Source organism: Pristis pectinata, chromosome 7 (genome assembly GCF_009764475.1).
Source record: "Pristis pectinata isolate sPriPec2 chromosome 7, sPriPec2.1.pri, whole genome shotgun sequence".
NCBI lineage: Eukaryota > Metazoa > Chordata > Chondrichthyes > Rhinopristiformes > Pristidae > Pristis > Pristis pectinata.
In genome coordinates, this window is record NC_067411.1 from 71533652 (window position 1) to 71559102 (window position 25451).

At 41.1% G+C, this 25451-nt stretch overlaps 1 protein-coding gene across 3 annotated transcripts in view; it reads right to left on the minus strand.

The window, feature by feature from the left end:
• The window catches only part of zgc:103482 (uncharacterized protein LOC450001 homolog), a 39839-nt gene extending 17271 nt beyond the window's left edge, over positions 1 to 22568 (minus strand). For 2 of the 3 annotated variants that reach the window (XM_052019874.1, XM_052019873.1), the window contains exons 1-3: positions 21822 to 22535; positions 12026 to 12176; positions 6769 to 6915 (exon numbers count right to left, since the gene is read on the minus strand). In XM_052019874.1, coding sequence (XP_051875834.1) covers positions 6769 to 6915; positions 12026 to 12176; positions 21822 to 22260 — 737 coding nt within the window. In that variant the 5' untranslated portion in view covers positions 22261 to 22535. Of the gene's footprint in view, positions 1 to 6768; positions 6916 to 12025; positions 12177 to 21821 lie in introns of all 3 variants that reach the window. The other variant, XM_052019871.1, reaches the window with a different exon arrangement.
• Between the last annotated feature and the right edge of the window lie 2883 nt (positions 22569 to 25451).

A 25451-nucleotide genomic window follows, 5' to 3' on the forward strand; every position in this document is an offset into this window, starting at 1 on the left:
GATATGCTGGATGTGAAGGCTGGCAAGCCAAAAGGCAAGGATCAAGAGAACTTGTTGTCTACGTGGAGGGGGGAGGGCAGGAGTCTGGGAAATGGATGAAATGCAAGTGAGGTCTCCATCAACTACAGTAAAGGCAAGGCCATGTTACCTGAAAAATGACATTTCAGATCTCCTGGAGCAGAAGGCCTCATCTGAAGAACAGACACAGCGGAGACAGAGAAACTGAAAAAAGGATTGTGTCCTTACTGGAGGATGGATGGGAGGAGGGGCTGCCAAGAATATTCTATTCTGCCATACAAGAGCTGGGTAGTTTGGTCCTCTTCTTTGAACTGGTCAGGCTACCTCACTGAGACACACATTTTCAAGGGACTCAATAGGGTAGATGCAGGAGGATCTTTCCCTTGGCCAAGGGCTCTGGAACTAAAGCCCATTCTCTCAAAATAAGGAGAATGCCATTTAGAGCTGATATTTCTTCACATAGAGGGTAATGATTCTTTGGAATTTTCTACCACAGAGGCTTGAAATGCACAGACTGCATTCAGAACATTTCTGAACATCAATGAAAGCAAAGGATATGGAATTAGTGCAGAAAAAAAGATTAGCCATTATCATATTAAATGGCAACATAGGCTCAAGCTGCCAAATGGTCTACTCCTGCTCCCATTCCTTGCAATATTCACACTTGAAAATATAATTGTAATTCCTTCTCCATTGCTGGTTTTAAATCCTGGAACTCTCTATCCAACAGATTTACAGGGATAGCATCAGAAGAGGGTTCAAGATTAGTATAGACAAGTATTTGATGGTCAGCATGGCATGGTTGTGCAAAGAGCCCTTTTCTGTGCTTTATGATTCTTAGGACTCTAAAACGCTGGTTCATCACCATCTTCTCAAGATGAATAAGGGATGGGCAATAAATGGCAGCCTTGCCAGCAATAACAACATTCTGAAAAATGAATTGAAAAAAAAAATCAGCACAAGTGGGCTTGAATTCCATTGTGGCTTTGTGGGCTGTGGGCCATTAAGTTTTTCCATCTCCATGTTTGATACATACATAAAAACTTACCATTAAAAATTGCACAAACAACTCAGGATCCAAGGATAACTCGCTTCAAAATCCTCAATGCAGGTCATTCTACACCAATAACTGATACTGCCACATTTTGTACAAGAACTACATGTGTTGGCGTAAACGAATCATTATGGAGTCTAAGGCCAGGACCAATGTTGAGCTTGTTACCATAGAGATATCTCTGGAATGGGGAAGAACTGCGCAGCCAAAGAATCAGGGAAACAATAGCTTTCTCGCATTCAGCAGGTGATGAGAGAGGCTGTGGGTTCCAGAAGAATCAACACATGGAGAGATGCTGCTAATTCCTAGTAATGGCCCACATCTCAGAGTTGTGCTGCCACATCACTTGCCTCAGCCCACCCAACAGCAGACTTTGCAGGTAGCTTTTCCACACCAAGCCATGGTGATTTGTTGTGGTATTCACAGAAGTTTCCCATCACAAAACCAGGAAGGTCAGTGTTCACACCAGCTTCCCAGTACAGTGGTACCAGCCACAAAGCATCTGTGTGCAATGCTATATGACTCCTTTTAATAACAATTCCAATAGCACATTCATCCCTAGGAATGCCTTCTGAGCATTAAATGAGATACCAGTGTCTGTTACATGAGACACTGTTACAGTGTCATTAAATGAGATACCAGTGTTACAACAATCTTAGTTACATATTTGAATTTTTTTGGTTTTCAAGTTCACTTGCAGATAAAAAAAAGTTTAACTTTGCAATTCCCAAGGAACCAAAACAAAATTAAATAAAAAGCAATTGTACACATTTACTAGATTATTTTCCTTTTTTAAAAAAGGCTGTACATGAAGCACTTATTTCAGATACGAGCCAAACAATGAATTTCCATCAGCCCTTACTTGTTTCTTAAGATTTGCCCGATCCAATGCAAATGATCTACTTACAGAAGCTTATTACTGAAAACACCAGTGTATTTGCAAGATTCAAATTCCTATTACAGACCAAAAGTACACTGGAATTCTTAGAAATTTTCTTCACAAAGTATTCTCAATCTCAGCTGGCTCAGTTCTACCTAGCTCTGGTTTACAGCAAGTTACAGCACAAAACCTCCAGGTGGAAAAAAAATCAGTCAACTGGAGTTTAAACACCAATTGCAAGCTCCATCATTGTTGGCAACAAAAGTTTAACAGATCAAAGAAACCTTAACTACAAGACATCTCTGCAAATAGATGAGTTGAGGTTAAGAATCTCACCTAGCTGTGGTTTCAGCCCAAGAATCTTTTCTAACTCATGAATGATCCTTGCTGTCATAAGCCAGTACTCAGTGTAGGCAAAGTGGTCAGGAGGCACCAAACTTCAAACCAAGAAAATTTTCCACCCCCATTATATTGCAAATCCAAGTAGCAGGTTGATTTTAATCCATTTTGGCTTTTAAAGGGGAATTAACATCAAGGTAATAACTTGCAATCTGTACAGAACTTCAGAATTACCAGCTTTCCCATGACTTCTTTCTACATGTAGAGTGCAAATTATCCAGAATTCTAAGTTCCTGTCTACATCTCAGCCTTCCTTACTTGGTGCTTCTTTTAAAAATCTCTCTATATGTACGGTGGAGAGCATTCAAACTGTTTGCATCACAGCCTGGTATGGAGGCTCCAATGCACAGGATTGCAGGAGGCTGCAGAGGGTTGTAGACTCAGCCAGCTCCATCATGGGCACAACCCTCCCCAACATCAAGGACATCTTCAAGAGGCAGTACTTCAAGGCGGCAGCATCCATCATTAAGGATCCTCACCATCCAGGACATGCCCTCTTCTCATTACTACTATCAGAGAGGTGGTACAGGAGCCTGAAGACCCACACTCAATGATTCAGGAACAGCTTCTTCCCCTCCACCATCAGATTTCTGAATGATCCATAAACACTACCTTATTTATTTTTTGTAATTTATAGATTTCTGGTCTTTGCACTGTACCACTGCTGCAAAACAACAAATTTCACGTCATATGTCAGTGATAATAAATCTGATTCTGAAAAGTCACTGCACTATTCAGATTATGACAGTTAACATTTCATATTTTACTTTTTAAATATACACAGCACATTTCAAGTAAGAAAATTTAAATTACTTTTTGATGTGCCACCAAAGTTAAAAGAAAGCACTAAGAAATTACTACTTCTGGATAATATTTGCAGATCGACACAAGTTAGTCAGGACACCAGAAAAACTAATTTCATTGATAAGAGAAAACTAAAAGGGTGAACAAACAGAAATTCACAACAATGATGAAAATAATTGACAAAATAAACATGCTGACATTTCCATTGGAGAGAAGACAAGAACAAGTAGTAATGAAGTCCTTGTCCTTGATTTAAAGTCTTTGCTCATCTTACAAAGACATGCACTCAAATGTCATCTCTCTTCAGGGACTCTGCATCTTGAACTTCTACCCTTCTCTGAGAAGGATCATCATCTGTGTCTTTTCCCTTGTTCACCTACATTAGTCTGGTTTTTGAGGTGTCCAATCTCCACTTTCACAGCCACAACCCTTTCATCAGATTATGTCCCTAGCTCAGATATACTCCTTAAGGATTCAAATTGAAATTCCATCCATACTTACAGGTATCTTCAAGAAATTCAGTGCTTTCAGTAGCAGTGTTTGGCATAGTCTGAGATCCACATTTAATATCATGCATGACTTTACTCCGTCTTCAGCAGCATCAACCTAAACTTTCTCAAAGCCACCCTGACCAGCAGTTCCATTTTACCTCTTCCTGCCGCCACACCCCCAATCTCATCCATCTGTGATTTCACCATCTTGCAGCTTCCTCTTCCAAGTCAAAATGAGGAGTCTCTGTAAAGGCCTTGCATCCATGCCCTCTATGTATTTACCTCACTGAATTCCATTGCCTTCCAACTCTATGCCCACCCCTTTGGCGAGGAATCTTCACTTGCATGCAGTGGAACCTTTTTCCAATTTCAGAATATCTGATCCATTTGTAAAATGCTGGAAAAAGTCAGGACCTGATGAAGGGTCTCAACCCAAAACATCGACTGTTTGTGTCCCTCCATAGATGTTACCTGATCTGCCGAGTTCCACCAGCATTTTGTGTGTGTTTCTCCAGATTCCAGCATCTGCATCATGTTTCTGATCCACTTGGATCTCTTTTCTTCTTGTGGCCTCTTATCCTTATGCACCTTTTTAATAGCTAAGTGCCAGGGTGACATCAACCATCTCAAATTTTCCACTCCACTCACTCTACCCAAACCTTGCAAAGTTCTGTTCATCTAGGTCAAAGCCCATGTTATTAAACCCATTGAAGGATGTTGATGCTCATGAATCAAATTCCAACATTCTAGAGTCTGAATACAGCTTTCTATAGCACCTTTCTGCTGATGGACATTGGTCATCATTTCCCAGTTAGTGAGCTCTCTTCAGTGGGAATCTTGCTTCCATAAGAGTTCTCCAATCTCACATGATTCACTTCTATCTCCTAATGTCTGCAGATGATATTGTAACAGTAGATCCATTATCTCAGCCTGCTCCTTTTGCAGAGAAGCCAACTTTACTTTCCCTGATTATTTTTCTCCATTCGTCCAAGCCTTTTCCCACCTACATCCATGACAATTCTGATCCCCTTTACTGTTTAAGAGTTTTCAGTTTCCTGGTCCCAACTGTCTCATTTTCTATTGTGGATGCCCACTCTCTCTACACCTCTATCCCTCACCAGGATTGTGTGGTCCTTCCTCCTTTTTTATCCCCCCTTAAACAGAGACCCAATCAGCTACCTTCCATCAACTGGTGGAACTCATTTTCACATGGAAAAACTGCTCCAATAAACCCACACACCAAGTAAAATGTGTTATTTTGGGAACCCATTTTGGTCCAAACTATGCCCTTCTTAGTGGGATGTACAGGTCCTCCCCAGCTTATGAATGCCCGAATTACATACAGCCCATACATACAAACGAGCATTTGAGAGAACAGCAGTATAGATTTGCCAGCTGCTGTGGGAACACTATTCAGAGCCGCATTTCTGACTTGTGAACTATTCATAACCAGAACAATTTACAGGAACGGAACACTGGTGTAGCTTGGGGAGGACCTGTATGGAATATGTTAAGTCCTCTTATCCCCTCCCTCACTTTCTGGTAAAATGTCAACTGCATTGGCATCATTTTCTGCTCTAGAAAATTTCACCATACTTTCAACTTCATATGGCCCAACTCTGACTTCTCTATCCCCATTTCAGAGAAGCAGCAATGTATTTGTATTTCTTTCAATCAATTTTCACAATATGGTCTCTTCAGAAAGACTTAATGCAGATTTGATGATAGTTTTGACAAAAGCAAGAGCCTAAGCATCCTGTCACTTTGATTCTCCCTCTCACTACTACACTGGACAACAACTTCAGATAATCAGACTCAAGTATTTTTGTAGGTTTCCAGTCATGTCATGTGCCTAATTTTATTATTCTGCATTCACACCTCTGCTACACTCCCCTTGTGTTCCCTACCACCTTGCACTCCTTTTATTGTCACTTAATCTCTCCATTTACATCATCTAACACAGACTTCACTTTTTGCTCTCTTAATCTGCCAATTTTTTCTCTGCATCCTAAAACGTGGTTTCTAACAACTCTATTTATGATAAAATGCAAATCAACTCCAAGTTTTGTTTCCTCTCTCCATAGATGTTGCCCAACTTGCTGAGCATTTCCAGTTTTTGTTTCAGATTTCCAGCATCTACTCTATTTTGTTTTTGAGCCTTACACTATTATTTGATGTGATTTTTCCAAATTTATGACTGCCAATGGATGGCTCTAAAATTCAAAGTTCGCTTTTTTTTGGGGGGGGGGGGGGTAAATCGATTCATTTTTTTGAAAAAAAGTCTTTTCCACACCATTACCACACATGGGGATGCAAATCACTCACTGTACAACTAAGTTACAAGGACTTTCTTCAGTTTTCTATAGACCAACATTTGTTTCTTTTCGATTAATAAATCTTTCAATAAGATGGTAGGAGGATCCCTTCAAATAAGTGCAGAATGAAGCAATTTGGAAAGTAGCCAAGTCAAAAAAGTTTTCAAAAAAAAAATCACATACTCTTTAAGATCAAAATAGACCAAGTTTCTTTTTAAAAAAGGTTTTTGGCCTACTGCAAGCAACTGCCATATTAGCAACACATACCAAGCAAACAGTTCATTTTACACAGTTCAGAGACTCAAAGCCTTACAGCACATTTGAAACCTAGCAGGCAACACCATAACTGAATATTTCAAAACCAAACAATACCACACCTTAAAAACAAAAATCACTCCATAAATTGACACAAAATCCATCCAACAGATTCTAAACATGTTTTAATCTCCATGCCAGCCATTGTATGCAATGAGAACCATCATGCATGTGCACTGCATTTCACTTTCAATCAATTCACTTGGTGTTTGAAGTGCACATAAAACTTAACAAATTACCTAAAATCTCTGCAAGCCAACTTTGCACATGTTTACCCTGTTCACAAATTAAAACATTAAAATGGCAATACAGTATTTTTTGCTAAATTAAGAATGCATGCAAGTAGTACACAAGATTCACAAAACTTCAACTTCCGCACCAAGGTCATGACTCACTCGTAACATTCCTTGTAAAAGACATACCTCTGCATCACGTTTGATTTCCAAAGCATTACAATCCTGATTTACTCATTGTATCGTCTAAGCAACTTACACTTTGTCATTTCCACTATGTCTTTCAAACTCTCGTCTTCCTCTTGGATCAAATCCATTGACGCTCCTGGGATATCCACCTCTTCCACGGCCACGCCCTCTTCCACCTCGTCCTCTCACTGAGGCCCTATCCATCCTGTCAGTTGGTCTGCAAAATAAAAAATGTTAATTGTAATATATTGTTTCAATTCATTACATGGAATGGCTTCAAATATCAATAAATCATATCTTGCATTTTAAATGTCCACTATAAAACAAACAGCAGGCTTGTTTAGCTGTTCATGTTGCCTTCACAGCAATAAACTATGGAAGTGCAATCAGAATTTTTTTTTGCTTCTGGCATTCTATTAGCAGACCATACTGGCATATGATACCCTAATGTACTGCTCTACTGAATACCACACAACTGATTTGCTGCAATACAGTATTTGTGTATCAGAAATGGTGGTGCAGCATGCAAATAGCTGTCAAGCAAAGATTACATTTTTGAGTGGAATGCATTGGACAAGTTGCAAGACTTGAAATGGATCATTTCTCCTAAAAGAACCCCTGATCAGTAAGATAGATTTCATGTCCCTAGCAAAAAAGTTTTTTTTGTTAGAAAAGAAGTTTGTTAGATGAAAAAATATTTCTCATGCGGAACTGCTTACAGCAAATCTGAAAACTGCATTTCTACTTTCAGAAGATTTGGACAGAAGGAATTATCAAGTGACTATTCTCCTTGCTCATTATAGCTGGTATTCCCCTCACACTCAAATTAATTGTCTACATAGATTATGGAACACAGGCATTATAAACTTGTTTTAAATTGTTCAATAAAAGTGCAAAATTAAATTTAGTTGACACATTGTCACACAGAGATGTAGTTAATTTGATAACAAACTTCTGTCCAAATAAGCATGCTTAAAAGAAATTTACAATTTACATCCTGCCTTCAACCTTAAAATTGGGGTAGGAAAAGTAAAGAAAAAAAGAGCTCTCCTCTAATAGCACTCTTATTCAACCTAAAGAAGTCTAACCCATTTATTAATTTTGTGTTTATAGGCTCCCAGTAACTTGGCAATGCCAAACTGAATTATTATTCACTTTTAGGCACGCACTGCTACAGCAGGTATCTTATTTCTGCATTCATGTACCACATGCAGCATTCTGATACTTAAAAGAGAAACTTTAAATCCAAAACATTATTTTGTTCTGTACTCATTTCTAAGAAATGGTTCAAAAAGCAGCACAGACAACCCCAGGGTATGTTTCCTCCCCACCACCCAAGACGCAATGGGTGGTATAGCACATTGAGAACTTACCAATTCTCAAAATAACTATAGTGGCATACAAGTAAAAAGCTCCATTATACCTCAGAAAATATCAAATTAGTAAAACATTAAAAAAAAGTACATCTATCACTTTCTCCTTTAAAACAGACTTCAAGAAAGGAACCAAGCTCTTCAATGGGACCAAAACTTTTGATCATGCTCTTCAATTCTTTTATGAAGCTTTTTTTGTCTGATATTTCTGATTGGCAGATGGTGTGAAATTATCTTTCTGCCTGAGAACAGCAAGATTTAGCAGAGGATAATTAAATCCATGTCACTTCCAACATGTCAAGCATACAATATCAAAAGTTCGTTATGCACTTCTTGTAATGAAATATATATCAGAACCCAAGCTTGAGATTTTTGTTTGTTTTTACGCTTGATATATTAACCAGATTCTCAACCAATTTTTATCAAAGAAGTAAGAGACAATTTGAGGGCAATATGAATGATGCAGTTTATATGGAGTTTTAAAAGGACTGTGACAAAAATGTAAAATGGAATGCAAAACTGCAGTTTGTGGAATAACAGCAGCAGTGGTAGCACGGTCATGAAACTGGTTTACGGACAGGAAACAGAATCATGGCAAATGGATATTTTTAAGGTTGAAGACAACAATGTTTCTCAATGGTCAGTTCTCAAAGCACTAATTCGGGTTGACAATAATTTGAGTGTGTGTAGAGGCTATCGTTTCAAAATTTTCTGATGACAAGATTAGGATGGGTGGTAAACAAGAGGAAAGCAACAAACTTCAAGAGGATACAAGCTGATGCAATGGTAGAAGATATGCAGAGATGATGGATATTTCATTCACAACTGGAACATGATATCTCATTATAGTCACTACTCTACAAGAAATATGTGAAGGCCTTGAAGAAGATAATAGAGAAGATTTACTGGAGAGATCCCAGAGATGAGGAAATTCAGTTATGTGAGTAGACCATAGAAGCTAGAATTCTTCTTTGACCACAAAAACTTGGGATTTGATAAAAGATGATTTGATAAATGTGTTCAAAGGAAAAAGTTTAGAAAAAAAGAGTTCAAATAGTCTTGTGCTATGACAATTCTATGAAAGCTAACATCTGCGAAAGCCTTTGCTACTCCAACATTAAAAATATATATTTTTTAAAAATCACCAAAATTCACACTAATCAAGGTTTAAGTTACATCTGCATAAATTAATGACATCTTTCATTTTTACCTTATTCATTATGCACAATAAAGCAGGCAGCTCAGCCAATCTTTAAAACCTACACACCACAGCACAGCTCTGTCTAGAACAGAACTGACAAAGTTTACAATGTCACAATAGTTTTGCTGCAAATGCACGAAGCATTTTAATAGCCTTCAATACCTCACCATTTGGGTGTAACTGCTTGTCTCTACTTTTCACATTTGTTCCCCATCACTGCAAATTCACACTCCTATCACAATCCTCTATTTAAAAAGAAACTAGCTCTTTTGTAGCACTTCCAGAACTGTAGACCTGTGCCTTTTCAGTCTTAACCTCTTGCATTAGTAGATTTACATTTGAACAGAGTAGGGAAGAGGGCAGAGGATGGGGAATGAAATCCTCTCCACAGAATTCCACCACATGAACCTTCAGGAGCTGCTGGATATTGAACAGGTACTTATGAACTCAGGAGTACAAAAGAGTGCAATACAACTACCACTGCTTCAGTTAAGTTGGATTTGGGGTAGGGTCACAGCATAGGGAAGGTAGTCATGGCAAGATCAATGAACCATTATAAAAACATATACAATTACACCTAGTAGTAAAATAGCCAAGAAGTTAATCATTTAATACTAAGCTCACAATTTTTATAAAAGGTAAAAAATCAAATTTGATCTCACAAATCTCAATAAAAAAAAATCACAATTTATAAAATAATTGGCCTTCATAAATTAATGACTAGTTGTCAGAATTCATAAAGCTGAAATAAATAGTCCAATAAAAAGGAATGAGGTTTATTTAATTGCTGCAAATCAGTGTCCCTAACCAGTTATTTCATATGGGTGAAGTGAAAGAGACAAGTTTAAAAACAAATGTGTTAACAACCCACCACTGACAACCTACAAAGTGATTAAAGGTAGAATGTTGAACACAAGACATTCTGCAGATGCTGGAACCTGGAGCAATATACACAAAATACTGGAGGAACTCAGGTCAGGCAGCATCTATGGAGGGAAATAAACAGTTGACGTTTTGCGCCGAGGCCCTTCATCAGGACTGGGAAGGAAGAGGACAGAAGCCTGAATAAAATCATGGGGGGAGGGGGAGGAGCACAAGCTGGCAGTTGATAGGAGAGAGGGGAAGGCAGGATGAAAGGAAATTATGTGAGAAGCTGGAAGGTGTAAGGTGGAAGATGCGAAGGGCTAGAGAAGAAGGAATCCTATAGGAGAGGACAGTAGACCATGCAATAAAGGGGAGGAGGTGGGGAACCAGAGGCAGGTGATGTGCAGTTGTGAAAGATGGGGTGAGGGGCCATGGATATGAGGGAAAACAAAGAGGGAAAGTAAAAAAGGTGGGGGGGGGGGGGAAGTGGCATGGTTACTAAAGTTAGAGAAATTGATGTTGAGGCCTTCAGGTTGGAGACTACCAAGGCAGAATATGAGGTGTTGCTCCTCCAACCTGCATCTGACCTCAAAGTGGCAGTAGAGGAGGCCTCAGCCCTCAACAACTTCTCTTTCAGCTCTTCCCACTTTCTCCAAACCAAAGGTGCAGCCATGGACACTTGCATGGGCCCCAGCTATGCCTGCCTTTTTGTCCGCTATGTGGAACAGTCCATGTTCCAAACCTACACTGGTAACACTCCCCAACTCTTTCTCCATTACATATACGACTGCATTGGTGCTGCTTCCTGCACTCATGCTGAGCTCCTCAATTTCAACTTTGTCTCCAACTGCCACCCTACCCTCAAATTTACTTGGTCCATCTCCGACATCTCTTTCCTATTTCTTGATCTCTCCGACTCCATCTCCGGAGACGGATTATCCAGTGACATCTTTTACAAACCCACTGACTCCCAGTTACCTTGTCTACACCTCTTCCCACCCTGTCACTTGCAAGGATGCTATTCCCTTCTCTCAATTCCTCCACCTCATCTGTTCTCATGATGAGGCTTTCCATTCCACGACATCTGAGGTGTCCTCTTTTTTCAGTAAGCAGGGTTTCCCTTCCACCACTATCAACGTAGCCCTCACCCACATATCCTCTATTTCCCGTACGTCTGCCCTCACCCATCTCCCCTCCCGACATAACAGGGATAGGGTTCCCCATCTCCTCACCTACCAACTAACCTGCACATCTAAACACATCATTCTCTGCAACTTCCACCATCTCCAATTAGATTCCATCACCAAGCACATCTTCACCTCCTCTCTTTCCGCAGGGAATCACTCTCTCCATGACTCCCTTATCCACTCGTCCCTCCCCACCAATCGCCCTCTAGGCACTTATCCCTGCAACTGTGCAAAGTGTTACATTTGCCCCTACACCTCCTCCCTCACCACCATTCAGGGCCCTAAACAGTCCTTCCAGGTGAGGCAGCACTTCACCTGCGAATTAGAAGGTGTCAATTATTGCATCCAGTGCTCCCGCTGCAGCCTCCTCTACATCGGTGAGACCAATGCAGATTGGGTGCCCACTTTGTCGAGTGCCTTTGCTCCATCCGCCGCAACAGCCAGAATCTCCTGGTGGCCAGCCACTTCAATTCCACTTCCCATTCCCATACTGACATATCTATCCACAGCCTGTGGATTTTGTATGTAAAGGTAGAATGTTACATGATTACCCAAACAAGGAAACTGAAATGTAATACAAAAGAACTACTCTTCAGTGCATTAAATTTCAGCCTAAACTGTGACTCTTAATATAACACCTATCTGCCTCCAATCCTTCATCAATTTTACTAAAACATTCAATGAAGAGGAATTTAGCCTTACGCTTCGAATGAAAATTCAGTAGCTCCTTCTGCATCATTAGGACGACGTTCACGGAATACAACTCGCCGTTCTGATCTTTCCGTTTTCCTCTCAATATCCTGGTTTTCATTCTGTCCTCTGGTTTCTGTCCTCTTTGGGCCTCTCTTTGGTCCTGATCAAACAAGATCACACAGTTGAAGGTAGTCCTCTTGAAGTTTGTTGCTTTCCAGTGATAAAAGCCATGCACCTACCTGAAACTAAAACTATGCACCTATAATAAAAATAGGAATTGCTTGAAACACTAAACAGGTGCAGGTGACTGCAGAAAGACTTAAAATATTAACAGTTTCTCTTTCCACAGCATATTTTCAGTTTTCTCATCTCAGACCTCCAGTTTTGATTTTCATGCATTCAAAATATTGTTCTTTTAAAAACACATTTGCAATGCTGCTCCATAAAACCCCGTGCAATCTTCTGTGATAGTCAATTCACTTAGGACAAGATGGAGGATCACCATTAATATAACTCAGTTATAAATTGCAGTTTAATCAATTAAACTGAACTTTTCCCCCAAATACTTAAGGAACAATCCCAAGAATACATAACCTCCCATCAAAATTTAATTCTTTCATTATTCACTCGAGAAAAATTGAGAGGTAGCTCATCATGATAAATCTGCATTTCATTTTCCTTCATTTGCTGTCTAGGCTCCCTTAAGTAATCTATATTTTTCACCTCACTGCCAGGTAGAAAAGCTTCTCTTGATGTACCTATCTAAATGTCTTTTAATCATTGTCTCTATACTTGCCTCTACCACTTCCTCTGGCAGCTCGTTCCACATACCCACCACCCTTTGTGTGATAAAGTTGCCCCTCAGGTCCACTTTAAATCTTTTCCCTATCATCTGAAACCTGCACCCTCTGGTTTTAGACTCCCCTATCCTGGAGAGGGAAAAAAAACTTACCATTCACCTTATCCATGCCCCTCATGATTTTATGCACCTTGATATAGTCACCCCTCAGCCTCCTACATACCAGAGAAAAGAGTCCCAGCCCATCCAGTCTCTCCTTTAACTTAGAGCCCTCAGTAACATCCTTGTGAATCTTTTTTGCACCTTTTCCAGCTTATGAACATCCATCCTGCAACTGGGCCACCACAAGTGCACACACTCCAAGTGTGGTCTCACCAACATCTTCTACAGCTGTAACAAGACATCCCAACTTTTGTACTCAGTGCCCTGACCAATGAAGGCAAGCATGCCAAATGCCTTCTTCACCACCCTGTGTGTTGCCATTTTCAGGGAAATATGTACTTGTACCTCTAGGTCACTCTGTTCTACAGAACTCTCCAGGGTCCTGCCCTGGCTTAACTTACCAAAATGCAACACTTTTCATGAGTCTGAGTTAAACTCCATCTGCCATTCCTTCACCACTTTTCCAGTTGATCTAGATCCTGCTGTAATCTTAAATAACCTTCTTCATTGCCCCTTATACCGCCAATTTTGATGTCATTCACAACTTGCTAAACACGCCAACTACACTCATCCAAATCATTAGCACAGGTGACAATTTCCTCCCTGGCTTCCCACAATGTTCTAGGATACACAGCAAGAACCTGGGGATTTATCCGCTTTTATGCTCTTTAAGACCACCAGTACCTCCTTTTTTGTGATGTGGATATGTTTCATGACATCACTAATCTCTTCCTCGAATTCCCCACCTTCCACTACCTTCTCCAAAGTAAATACAGACAAGAAATCTTCATTTAAGACCTCACCCATCAATTGTGGCTCCACACATAAATGATCACATTGATCCTTAAAGGAGCCTATTTCCTCCCTAGTTACCCTTCTGCTCTTGATATACTTATAGAATCTATTAGGATTCTCCTTTACTTTATCTGCCACAGCTATCTCAGGTCCTCTTTTTGTCCATCCAATTACTCCCTTAGTGTACTCCTACCTCCCTTGTACTCAAGGGTTTTTATTTGATCCCAGCTGTCTATACATAACACATGCTTCCTTCTTTTCCTTGATCAGAGCCTCAACATCCCTCATCAACCAGGGTTCCCTTTTCCTGCAAGCTTTGCCCTTCACTCCAACAGGGATATGCTAACCCTGAACTCTACCCATGTCCCACTTGCCAAACATCCCCTTACCTACAAAAAACCTCTCCCAATCAACCTTTGCAAGTTCCCATCTAATGCCTTCAAGATTACTCTTGCCCTAATGTAACTTGTAGTCTAGTTCTATCTTGTTCCATAATTTAAAACTAATAGAATTATGGTCATTGATCCCAAAGTGCTCCCCCACTAATACTTCCATCACTTGCCTTATTCATGCTAATATTCATTAGGGAAGTTAAAAATCACCTACCATTACAAACCTATAATTCTTACAACAATCTCCCTACATACTTGCTCCTCTAATTCCCACTGACTAGTGGTGGGGGGGTGGTGGGGGTGGTGGTCTATAGTACAATCCTAAAATGATCACCCACTTATTTCCATGTTCCACCCAGACAATCTTACTGGATGATTCCCCAGGAATATCCTCTCCAAGTACTGCCATAATTTCTCCCCATCAAAACCGCAACTCCTTCCTCTCTTACCTCCATCTCTATCATGCCTGCAGCATCTGTACCCTGGAACACTGAATTGCCAGTATTGCCCATCACTTAACTATAATATCCCAGTCCTTTGTACCTATACATACACCAAGTTCATTTTTCTTACCTATCAGGCTGCTTGCAGTAAAATAAATGCACTTTAGTCTCTCAGAACTTCCTCACTCCCTGGCCTGTCAATACTAAGCTTGCTTGCTTTAACTCCTACATACAACTCAACTATATGATCCTGGAAAGGTTTATAAGAATGGTCCCTGGGATGAAGGACTACACTTCTAAAGGACAAATGAGAGAGGCTAGGACTATTTTCCTTGAAGAGAAAGCTAAGGGAAGATTTGATAGAAGTATATAAAATGATGATAGGTCTGGACAGCGTGGATAGCAAGAGGCTATTCCCTTTGATAGAGGGATCAAGGAGTAAAGGTCACATTTATAAAGCAATGGAGAAGATAATTAAGAGTGACAGAGTCCCCACCAGATACACAGAGCACGTGGCTGGAATCTGGAATGCACAGTCTGCATATGTGGAGGAAGTAGATTCCATTACAGCCATCATGAGAGAATTGATAAACATGTGGAGGAGAAAAAATTGCAAGGATGTGGAGAAAGGATCAGCATGTGGAAGTTGAAAGTTGCTCTTGTAGAGTGCCTTCTTTTCATAATAGGTTGAATATCCTCCTCCTGTGCTATATTCATTCCACGATTAAAACCCTTGTTAGACCACCCCACTGCCTTCTTTTTTAATTAAAATTCAGCCCATTTCGCCATTCCTATAGGTAAGAAAATACAAGGTTGTATCATCCTTTATAAAAGTCCGAGCATGAACCAGTATTAATTCATTATTTTTATTATGAGAATTGCACTGTGCTCAAAGCGTGGTCTAATAGGTTTATTAAACCTTTTCAAACCTAGCCTTCTTTAGATAAACTATAGTGCCAGGTTAAAAACAAATTACAATCAATCTGATTAATCTGCTATTTCTTTGATTCATTTAATTAGTATTTTCTGGTGCTTACAAGTATGGATTAGAACAGATGCATACACCACCTGAATTGGTATTACTTATAAAGGGAAGTCCAAAATATAATAATTATTTTGGGAATAGAGGCCATTGGCTCATCCATTATTGATAAATCTGGGCCCCCGTTGCCTGCTTGCACACTAAAATGGGTAACATCTGATCATCTCATTTTAAGGAGCATATTAAAAGAAATAAAAATCGTATGTATACACACACACACCATATTACAACCTCAAAAAATCAAAAGGCATACCATTGTATTTAGCCATCAAATAAACCATTTAAAAGTTCCACTAGAATTAATTGTATTTGTAGTTTTCGATAGGTTGTTTTCTGGCAAAGTAATGCTTGATAAGTGGGAGGCCACCTACAGAATCTGTATGTTCCTGTAAGAATAAAGACAAGGCTAACTGTTTTAGGGAACCTTGGTTAACGAGGGATATTGAGACCCTGGTAAAGAATAAGGAGGTGCATATCAGGTATAGGCAGTTAGAATCAAATGAGGTGCTTGAGTACAAGAAATGCAAGAGATCATTTAAGAGAAAAATCAGGAGGGCTAAAAGAGGGGATGAGGTTGCTCTAGCAGACAAGGTGAAAGAGAATCCTAAGGGTTTCTATTGTTATATTAAGAGCAAAAGGATAGTAAGGGACAAATTGGTCCTCTTGAAGATCTGCATGGTCACCTATGCATGGAGCCGAAAGAGATGGGGGAGATCTTAAATGAATTTTTTGTGTGTATTTACTCAAGAGCCAGTCACAGTCTATAGAACTGAGGGAAAAAAAAAGTGAGGTCATGGACTGTATCAGGATTACTGAAGTGGATGTGCTTGCTGCTGAGGTGAATTAGGGTGGATAAATCCCCAGGGCCTGACGAGGTGTCCCCTTGGACCTTGTAGGAGGCTAGTGCAGAAATTGGAGGGGCCCTGGCAGAGATATTTAGAATGTCCTTAGCCACAGGTGAGGTGCTGGAGGAATGGAGGATAGCTAATGTTGTTCTGTTGTTTAAGAAAGTCTCTAACGATAAGCCGGGAAATTATAGGCCGGTGAGCCTGACGTCAGTCGTGGGTAAATTATTGGAAGGTATTCTGAGGGACAGGATATATAAGTATTTGGAGAGACAGGGCTTGATTAGGGATAGTCAACATTGCTTTATGCGTGGCAGGTCACGTCTAACCAATCTTAGGGTTTTTTTTGAGGAGGTCACCAGGAAAGTTGATCAAGGGAAGGCAGTGAAAATTGTCTACATGGACTTTAGCGAGGCCTTTAACAAAGTCCCCCATGGAGGCTGCTCCAGAAGGTCAAGTTGCTTGGCATTCAGGATGAAGTAATCAAGTGGATTCAACGTTGGCTTAGCAGAAGCCAGCAAGTGGTAGTAGATGGTTGTCTCTCTGATTGGAGGCCTGTGACCAGTGGTGTACCACAGGGATCAATGCTGGGCCCGTTGTAGTTTATTATCTATATTAATGATTTAGATGATAATGTGGTAAACTGGATCAGCAAATTTGCAGAGGACACTAAGATTGGGGGCGTAGTGGATAGCAAGGAAGGCTATCAAAGCTTGCAAAGTGATTTGGACCAGCTGGAAAAATGGGCTGAAAAATGGCAGATGGAATTTAATGTAGAGAAGTGCGAGGTGAGGCACTTTGGGAGGACAAACCAGGGTAAGACTTACACAGTGAATGGTATGCTGTACCATTCATTGTGTTCTACTGCAGGAAGGTGTGCGGTGGAACAAAGGGCCCTGGGAATACAGATCCACAATTCCTTGAAAGTGGCACAGGTAGAAAGGGTCGTAAAGAGAGCTTTTGGCATGTTGGCCTTCATAAATCAGGGCCTTGAGTGCAGGAGTTGGGATGTTATGATGAAGTTGTACAAGACATTGGGGAGGCCAAACTTAAAGTAGTGTGTGCAGTTCTGGTTACCTACGTACTGGAAAGATATCAATATGCTTGAAAGAGTGCAGAGAAAGTTTACACAGATGGTTCTAGGACTTGAGTCATGGAGAAAGGTTGACTAGGTTACGACTTAATTTCCTGGAGTGGAGAATGAGGGGAGATCTTATAGAGGTATACAAAATTATGAGGGGTATAGATAGGGTAAATGCATGCAGGCTTTTTCCCCCTCAGGTTGGGTGAAACTAGAAGTCATAGGTTTAGAGTGAAAGGTGAAATATTTAAGGAGAATCTGAGGGGGAACTATTTCACTCAGAGGGTGGTGAAAGTGTGGAACGAGCTGCCAGTGGAAGTGGTGGACGCAGGTGGACATTTAAGAGAAGTTTGGATAGGTGCATGGATGAGAGAGGTATGGAGGGCTATGGTCTGGCTGCAGGTAGGTGGGACTAGGCAGAAAACCAGGCCAGCATGGACTAGATGGGCCTGTTTCTGTGCTGTAGTGCTCTAGTATTATGCAACTAATAAAAAATGTTGATCAATTTCAATAACTGCATTTTTATACATGGAAAACTTTAAAGTATTACGTAGAAGAGCAAAGAGAATTGAACACAGTGTCAAAAATATTTGTAAGTCCACATATGTTCAACCAGAAGAGTGCTTTAAAAGGAGTAAAGGAATTCCAGAGAACACAAGGGCAGCAAAATATAGAGGTGAGGGCAAGAAAGCCAAGGTGAAGGTAAATCTCAGCTTTAGGAGCTGCTTGGTGCACAAGCCAAAAGAAAAATATTCTGAGAAATAGAAAATATACAAAAGGCAAAGTATAGGGCAAGGTGCACAAAGGAAAACATTCAAGAGTGTGATAAAGGCCAAGTTTTCCACTGTGAAGGTTTGAGCAAGGAGGGTTGTAGAAAGTATAGCTAACCATGTAGGCCACTGAAAGGGGCAAGATGGCACCACCCAAGGGTCAAGTTTCTCCACGATTCCTGTTCATCACTTATGACATTCACTTCCTACCTTGATGTACTCTTGTAAACTCTTTTGGCTGATAGGATTTTTCCTCATCTCCTTGGTATTTTCTCAAATTCATTTCCTCATTACAACAATCAGATTCACTTCAAACTACCTGATACAATGAAACATTGCACAGGATTAACTTGCATAAGCTATTAAAGTGGAACATCTAGCAGAAATGGAAATCTGAAAGAAAAACAGAATGCTGGAACTCCCCACCAAGTCAGATTGCATCTCTGGACAGAAGCAGAATTAACATTTATGGACACATGTTAAAATAGAAAATGCTGAAGATACTGTGGGAAGAGAAAGAGTTAATGTTTCAGGTCAAAAACCCTTTGTCAGAACCATGAAGGAGGAAAAAAAAGCTTGTTGAGCTGTAGGGAGGGTGGGATTTCTCCAATAGGGTGACCATGGGGACAAAGCAAACAAGGCTATCTGGTGAATGAGTGAATGGGAGCTGTTAGATAGTGAGAAAAGACAAAAGAAGGTAGAAATGCAGAACAGGAAGATATGCCTAGGTCAGACTGTGCATGTCTATCACTTGCAGAGGACAAAAAAAACCAAAACAAACAAGCTGAGCCAATATTACTGATGGATGACTGATACAAAGAAATCAAGTTACCTCAAGTTGTAGAATTCAAAATTAGTCTAGAAGGCTGCAACATACCCCAATGGAAGATGAGTTGCTGTTCCTCAGGTTTGCATTGGGCCTCATTGTAATAGTACAGAAAGCCACAGACCGATAGGTCAGAGTGGGATGGAGAATTAAAGTGGCAGGCGAAAGAAACCAGGTGGTCACCCCTGCACTACACTATATTGGAAGTAAATTGCTTCTTCACCTGGAAGGAGAGTTTGTTTCCCTGGACAAGGGGAAGAAAGAAGCTAACTCAACAGGTTTTGCATCTGAACAGGAAAGGAGTCTTGAAAGAGGACTGTTGGTAAAGACCAGAGCAATGTGAAGAGAATAGTCCCTTTAGAATGTTGAAAGAGAAGGGAAGAAAGTCTAGTACTGGCATTATCAGACATTACAAAGGATGACCCTTTGAACATGGGGACAGGTAGGGTAGAAGGCAAAGACGAGGTATCCTATCCTTGTTCTGATGGGAGGATAGGAGGTAGGAGGAGAAACACAGGAAATTAAACCAATGTGGTTACAAACACTCAACTGTGGTGAGGTGGAAACCACAGTTGAAAAAGGATAGGTAAGCTGACATGAAAAGTGGCACTGTCAGAACAAATACAATGAAAAGACAGGGAAATTGGCAGAATGGAAATGAAGTCTTTACAGAAGGCAGAATGGGTGGTCATCCAGTCAACAGGGGAGTAGGTGAGCCTGCAGTACTGGTCACTGATGTAACCTCCAAAATGGAGATAGGAAAGTCCAATTGACCAGGGGGAAGAAAAAGCAGGGTACAAATTGGCACCTGAAAGAAACTTAAATGAAAAGTTCTGTACCAGAGCATGCAGCAGCTGAGAACAAGATTGAGTTTCCTGTCGCAACGTCGTATAAATTCTCTTCTAACTTCTTCCAGTGGTAACTCTTTTTTCCAGAGATGCCGGATATTTTCAGCAGGTTGAGCAGCATTTTCAGTTTTTGTGCACATCAGTTTGTAATGGATCAAATGAATTTCACCACAGATCCTTCATTTCTCGTTGTCTCCCACACCAGGATGTATTTACTTAAAATAGGCACAAGGTTCTGACAGCTTTGAAAATCTGTTTCTCAGAAAACTTAGTGTAATGCACTGACACAGGAGTTTCTTTGATCTTTTACATCCCAATTACATAGGCACAAAGGTGAATTTGCTCAGGAATTTCTGCCCAAGGTTGACAGTTATATGCTCCATGGCCAACTCCTCAGTAAAATGCTGGGCATGGAGATTGATCAGATTCAATTGCTATCCTCTGCTCATTTGACTGGTTTGACTGTTTAGTAGAACCATACTGCTGCAAACATTCAGGAGTCAAGGAGCACATAGCTTGGGGGGGAAAGAAGGTCAAATGTCTATTGATTTTAAAAGGTTGCTTCTCACCAAATGTTTTAAAAGGCTGGATCAATCACCAGCAAGCCTCCAACAGAACTGTTAAAGCATTAATGTTCTTTTCAATATTACAAAAAGCAAACAACAGATGTTTAAAGCACTGCATCTTTACCAAGTTTCTCGGTGACAACCAAACAGCATTCCATGCAGTACCAACTCTATCTAGATTTCCTCACTCAAGAGCAACTTTCAATGAAACTACACAAGTGACCCAGATAATGAGTATGAATTGTCAGATTTTGAAAAACAACTTTGGAGCTCTTTTTACCCCAATCTGCCACATGCCCTAATAACTTGCTCACACAGTTGGTCAATGTTTACCATGAGGTAAGAAATGCACTTCATTCAGCAAATAGAAATATTAACTTTTCAACATTAAAATATTTGTACATATGTCCATTTTCCTAAATCCATATGAAGGAATTAAACGACATTCCTTAACTGGACAACACCATAGGACTAGAATTTAAATATCTTTTTAGCTTCCTTCCCCACAGATTGAGAACCAGACAGATCAGAACGAGACACAAAACAAAGGATCTTGGATCTGAAATGTTTATTCAGTTTCACTTTCCACAAATATTGCCTGACCTACTGAGTGTTTCCAACATTTTCCATTTTAATTCCTCATTTCCAGATTCTACAATTGTTGGTGATTTTCATATCATAGAAGCAGAGGGTGACAGTTCTGTGGCATCCCACGGGAATCTCCCTCAGCCCCTTCTGATGCATCAAACTCAGTAGTCCCACTGGCATGCTCTGAAGCTCAACATCCTCCACACGGATCCAACACTGCAGACTTAGCAAGAGTCCAGTTTGCAGAACATGGCTGATGGATGATTCAACATCCCCCAGTGTAAATTTCTACGTTTCAGTTGGCCACGATATTGTTTAAATATGTAAATAAAGCAACACCTGCCAGTGCGAACCCAAGTTCTCCACAACCTCTTCACTGCACAGACCGGCGACCAGATTAAGAGGCCCCAGCCCCTTATAGCAAACTCACCTGATACCAAAGAAGAACCCAGGCCATCCCATCCATGCCCATCCTCCACCCCAGGCACAGCAAACTCACGGGCCACCCCCATCACCCCAGGCACAAGAATCACTTTCCCCTCACCACCCAAACACGCACCTGGGGGGACAAAGATGTCCCACCCAGGGCACATGGACCACGCCCCCGCACACCCACCAGGGGCACATGGACCACCCACTCCGACAGACCTTCTCTCCGCTGTCCGACGCCCGCCGACACGTTCTCGCCGCCGCCGGGCCTGATGCCACCGCCACCGGCAGTAGAAGCCGCGGAGCCGAAGCCAGCCTCGCTGCCGGCGGGGATCTTCCGAGCCTTCTGCGACTCCCTCCTGCCCGACTTGGCCGTGCTGGCGGAGGTACCCGGCCCGGGAGCCGAGGCCAGGCCGCCGGAGGAAGGCGACAAGGCGGTGGCGGCTCCTCCACCTCCTCCCCCGGCTCCGGCCCTGCTCCTCCGGCCACCGCCGCCGCCCTCTTCCTTCTTCTTTCGCTGCTTCTTCTCCTCGGCCTCCCGCAGGATGTCGAACGGGTCCGACTCATCGTCCAGCAGGTGGTTGAAGCGATTGGTGACGGCGCAGCCGAAAGTCTCCTGCATGGCGGCGGCGGCGCAGGCTTGGGGCACTCCTTTCATAGCCAAGCGGCCAGATCCCACACCGAACGCACTCCAACCCCGCCGTCCTTTAAAATCGACCGCTATATTTAAGGATTAAGCGGTGTTCAGACAGCCCCCAAGCGGGTGTTTGCGGCCGGAGCTCCTCCCTCCTCCCGGCGCTCCGCGTCCCACTCGCCAATATGGCGCCTTCATTCACCCCCTCCCCTCCCGGCCGGGCGGCTCGCACAACAGCTCAGCTCCCCTCTGATTGCATCCACTGGCCGCTATCAATCTTGGTATCATCTCAAACCACAGCTGCCTCTTCCCATCCCCTCTCCCTCACACTCTCAGCCTTTCGTTTTATTCCTATTTAAATACTGCTCCCAATACCTTCACACTAGGCAACATAATGTAACACTCCTCAAGAGACAATACTAAACTATGCAAACTCTTCATGTGTTGTTTCCATTTTGAATTCATATGCAAAAAGTATTCTTAATTTTATTTCCAGTCTGTCCCACTAATACATAATGAATCTGGAAGTGGTATCATATTTTAACCAGATTCCGACCCAGTGTCATTAATATACACTTGTGAAAACAGACATATGCCAGCAGGTGTGGATTTATTAAAGATAATTATTTTTCTTGTCAGGTCTTTCAAACGCTTCCTGACGTGCTGCACGAAAGGTGGATTATTGTGAACTAGAGTAACTTGTTACCTTGGCAAACTAAGTGATCAACTTGTACATAGTAGAATGTCACCAAGGCAAATTGGTTGAATGACCAATGACCGAGAGTGTCACCAATTAAGTAAGGATCACTCAACACATGTAATATGCAAAGACTATTTTTCACTGGTGAAATAACTCCCGACAATTACTACCAGGATTTGGAAATTGCCTTCATTTTATTGCTTTTTATTGTTATGATAAAGAATAATGAGATCCTGGGGTGATTATAAGATAGTACCAATATCAAGGGACTCAGATTATGAGTGAATATCCCAAGTGGTTTATAATTACTTCTATCTCAATCAGGATCAGGTTTATTATCACTGTCTTATATGATGTGAAATTTGTTGTTTTACAGCAGCAGTGCAGTGCAAAGACATAAAATAGTATAAATTACAAAATAAATAAATGGTGCAAAAATAGGAACAATGAGGTAGTGTTCATGGACTGTTCAGAAATCTAATGGCAGTGGGGAAGAAGCTGTTTCTGAATCGTTGAGTATGGGTCTTCAGGCTCCTGTACCTCCTCCCCAATGGTAGTAATGAGAAGAGGGCATGTCCCGGATGGTGAGGGTCCTTAATGATGGATGCCGCCTTCTTGAGGCACTGCGTCTTGAAGATGTCCTTGATGGTGGGGAGGGTTGTGCCCATGACGGAGCTGGCTGAGTCTACAACCCTCTGCAGCCTCTTGTGATCATGTGCATTGGAGCCTCCATACCAGGCTGTGATGTAACCAGTCAGAATGCTCTCCACCATACATATAGAGAGATTTTTAAAAGAAGCACTAAGTAAGGAAGGCTGAGATGTCGACAGGAACTTAGAATTCTGGATAATTTGCACTCTACATGTAGAAAGAAGTCATGGGAAAGCTGGTAATTCTGAAGTTCTGTACAGATTGCAAGTTATTACCTTGATGTTAATTCCCCTTTAAAAGCCAAAATACTTATATAGAAATTTGCAGGAGTCTTTGGTGACATACCAAATCTCTTCAAATTCCTAATGAAGTAGAGCCACTGGTTGCCTTCTTTGTGATTACATGAATGTGTTGGGCCCAGGACAGATCCTTGGAGATGTTGAGGCCCAGGAACTTAAAGCTGCTCACCCTTTGCACCGCTGACCCCTCGATGAGGACTGCTGTGTGTTCTCCTGACTTCCTCTTCCTGTAGTCCACAATCAATTCCTTGGTCTTGTTGACATTGAGTCCGAGGCTGTTGTTGCGACACCACTCAACCAGTTGATCTTTCTCACTCTATGCCTTCTCATTGCCATATGAGTGAACATCCAAAATGGTTTATAATTACTTTTATCTCAGTCCTCTGAAGAGATTGCTTTTGGAAATCATTCTATTATACTTATCATTATTTGTTATCATGTATAGTAATAGTCAATGTCCAATGGTGTCACACATGGGAAGTCAGGATCAAGTGTAGTGATATGGATAATAATTTGACCAGGAAACTTCAATGTATTACAGTTGCTTTATTTCCCAAATTTACTTGGCTTGTATTCTTTCAGTGCTTAAAGAGCAAGTGGTGATCCGATTTGTTTAAATGACTAAAATTTAGAGTGTAGGTGTGTAGAAACTATTTTTTATGGTGGAAGAATCAAGAGTGAAGTAACATGAGCTGTTGGAGCTATCTAATAGTGGGGGGGGGGGGGGAACAGAAAGCTCTTTTTCACACAAATTGCAGTAGGACTCTGGAATTCCGTTTCCTCTCCATCCTATAGATCTAAGACATCATACAAGACCAAGATAAATAGATTTTTGTTAGGCCAGGGTATTGAAGGATATGGAACTAAGGCAGGTAGATTGAGCTAAATTGTAGATCAGCCATGATCTAAGTGAATAAAGGAACAAGCTGAAGGGGCTGAATAGATTCCAACAGCTGTGTTTTTAAATCTAATGTTATATTCTTATATTCATATAATAATTTGAATTATATGTTATTAAGAAAGATTCTTCAACAGATGGCACTCTGCCTTCTGAATCATTTGTGGACTCAAGTTTCACTCCACAGTCTAGAGGACTCCTCTGATCTTGGGATTAATGTCAGTGACCTTCAGTTTTCAACCCTGGAAGTTGCATCACTGAAAGCATCAACTCCCTCAGTCTTGCCTTGAACATCCTCAGTCCCCAGACCTAGAGATTAGAGTACTACTGAGCCAAGTCTGACAAAAAATAAAGATGGTAGGAATGAAACCAGAAGCACAACTCAATATTGCCTTCTGCTGGAAAATAAATAAACAAATGAAGAGGCACAGGTGGGAGTGGAAATAAATTACTAAAACTGCATGAGGAGGAACTTGAATGAGGAGGAACTATTAGGATGCAGAGGACTAGAATAAAAAGAAAGTGAAGAAGAACCGTTTAGCTAGGAATAGAATAAAAAGACAGAAACAAGCAATGATAAGGTTGAAGAAGAAACCACATGGTTGATTACAAGATTTTGTTTGAAAATAACCAATATTTCTTCAGCAACAGTGAATTGTGAAACAGA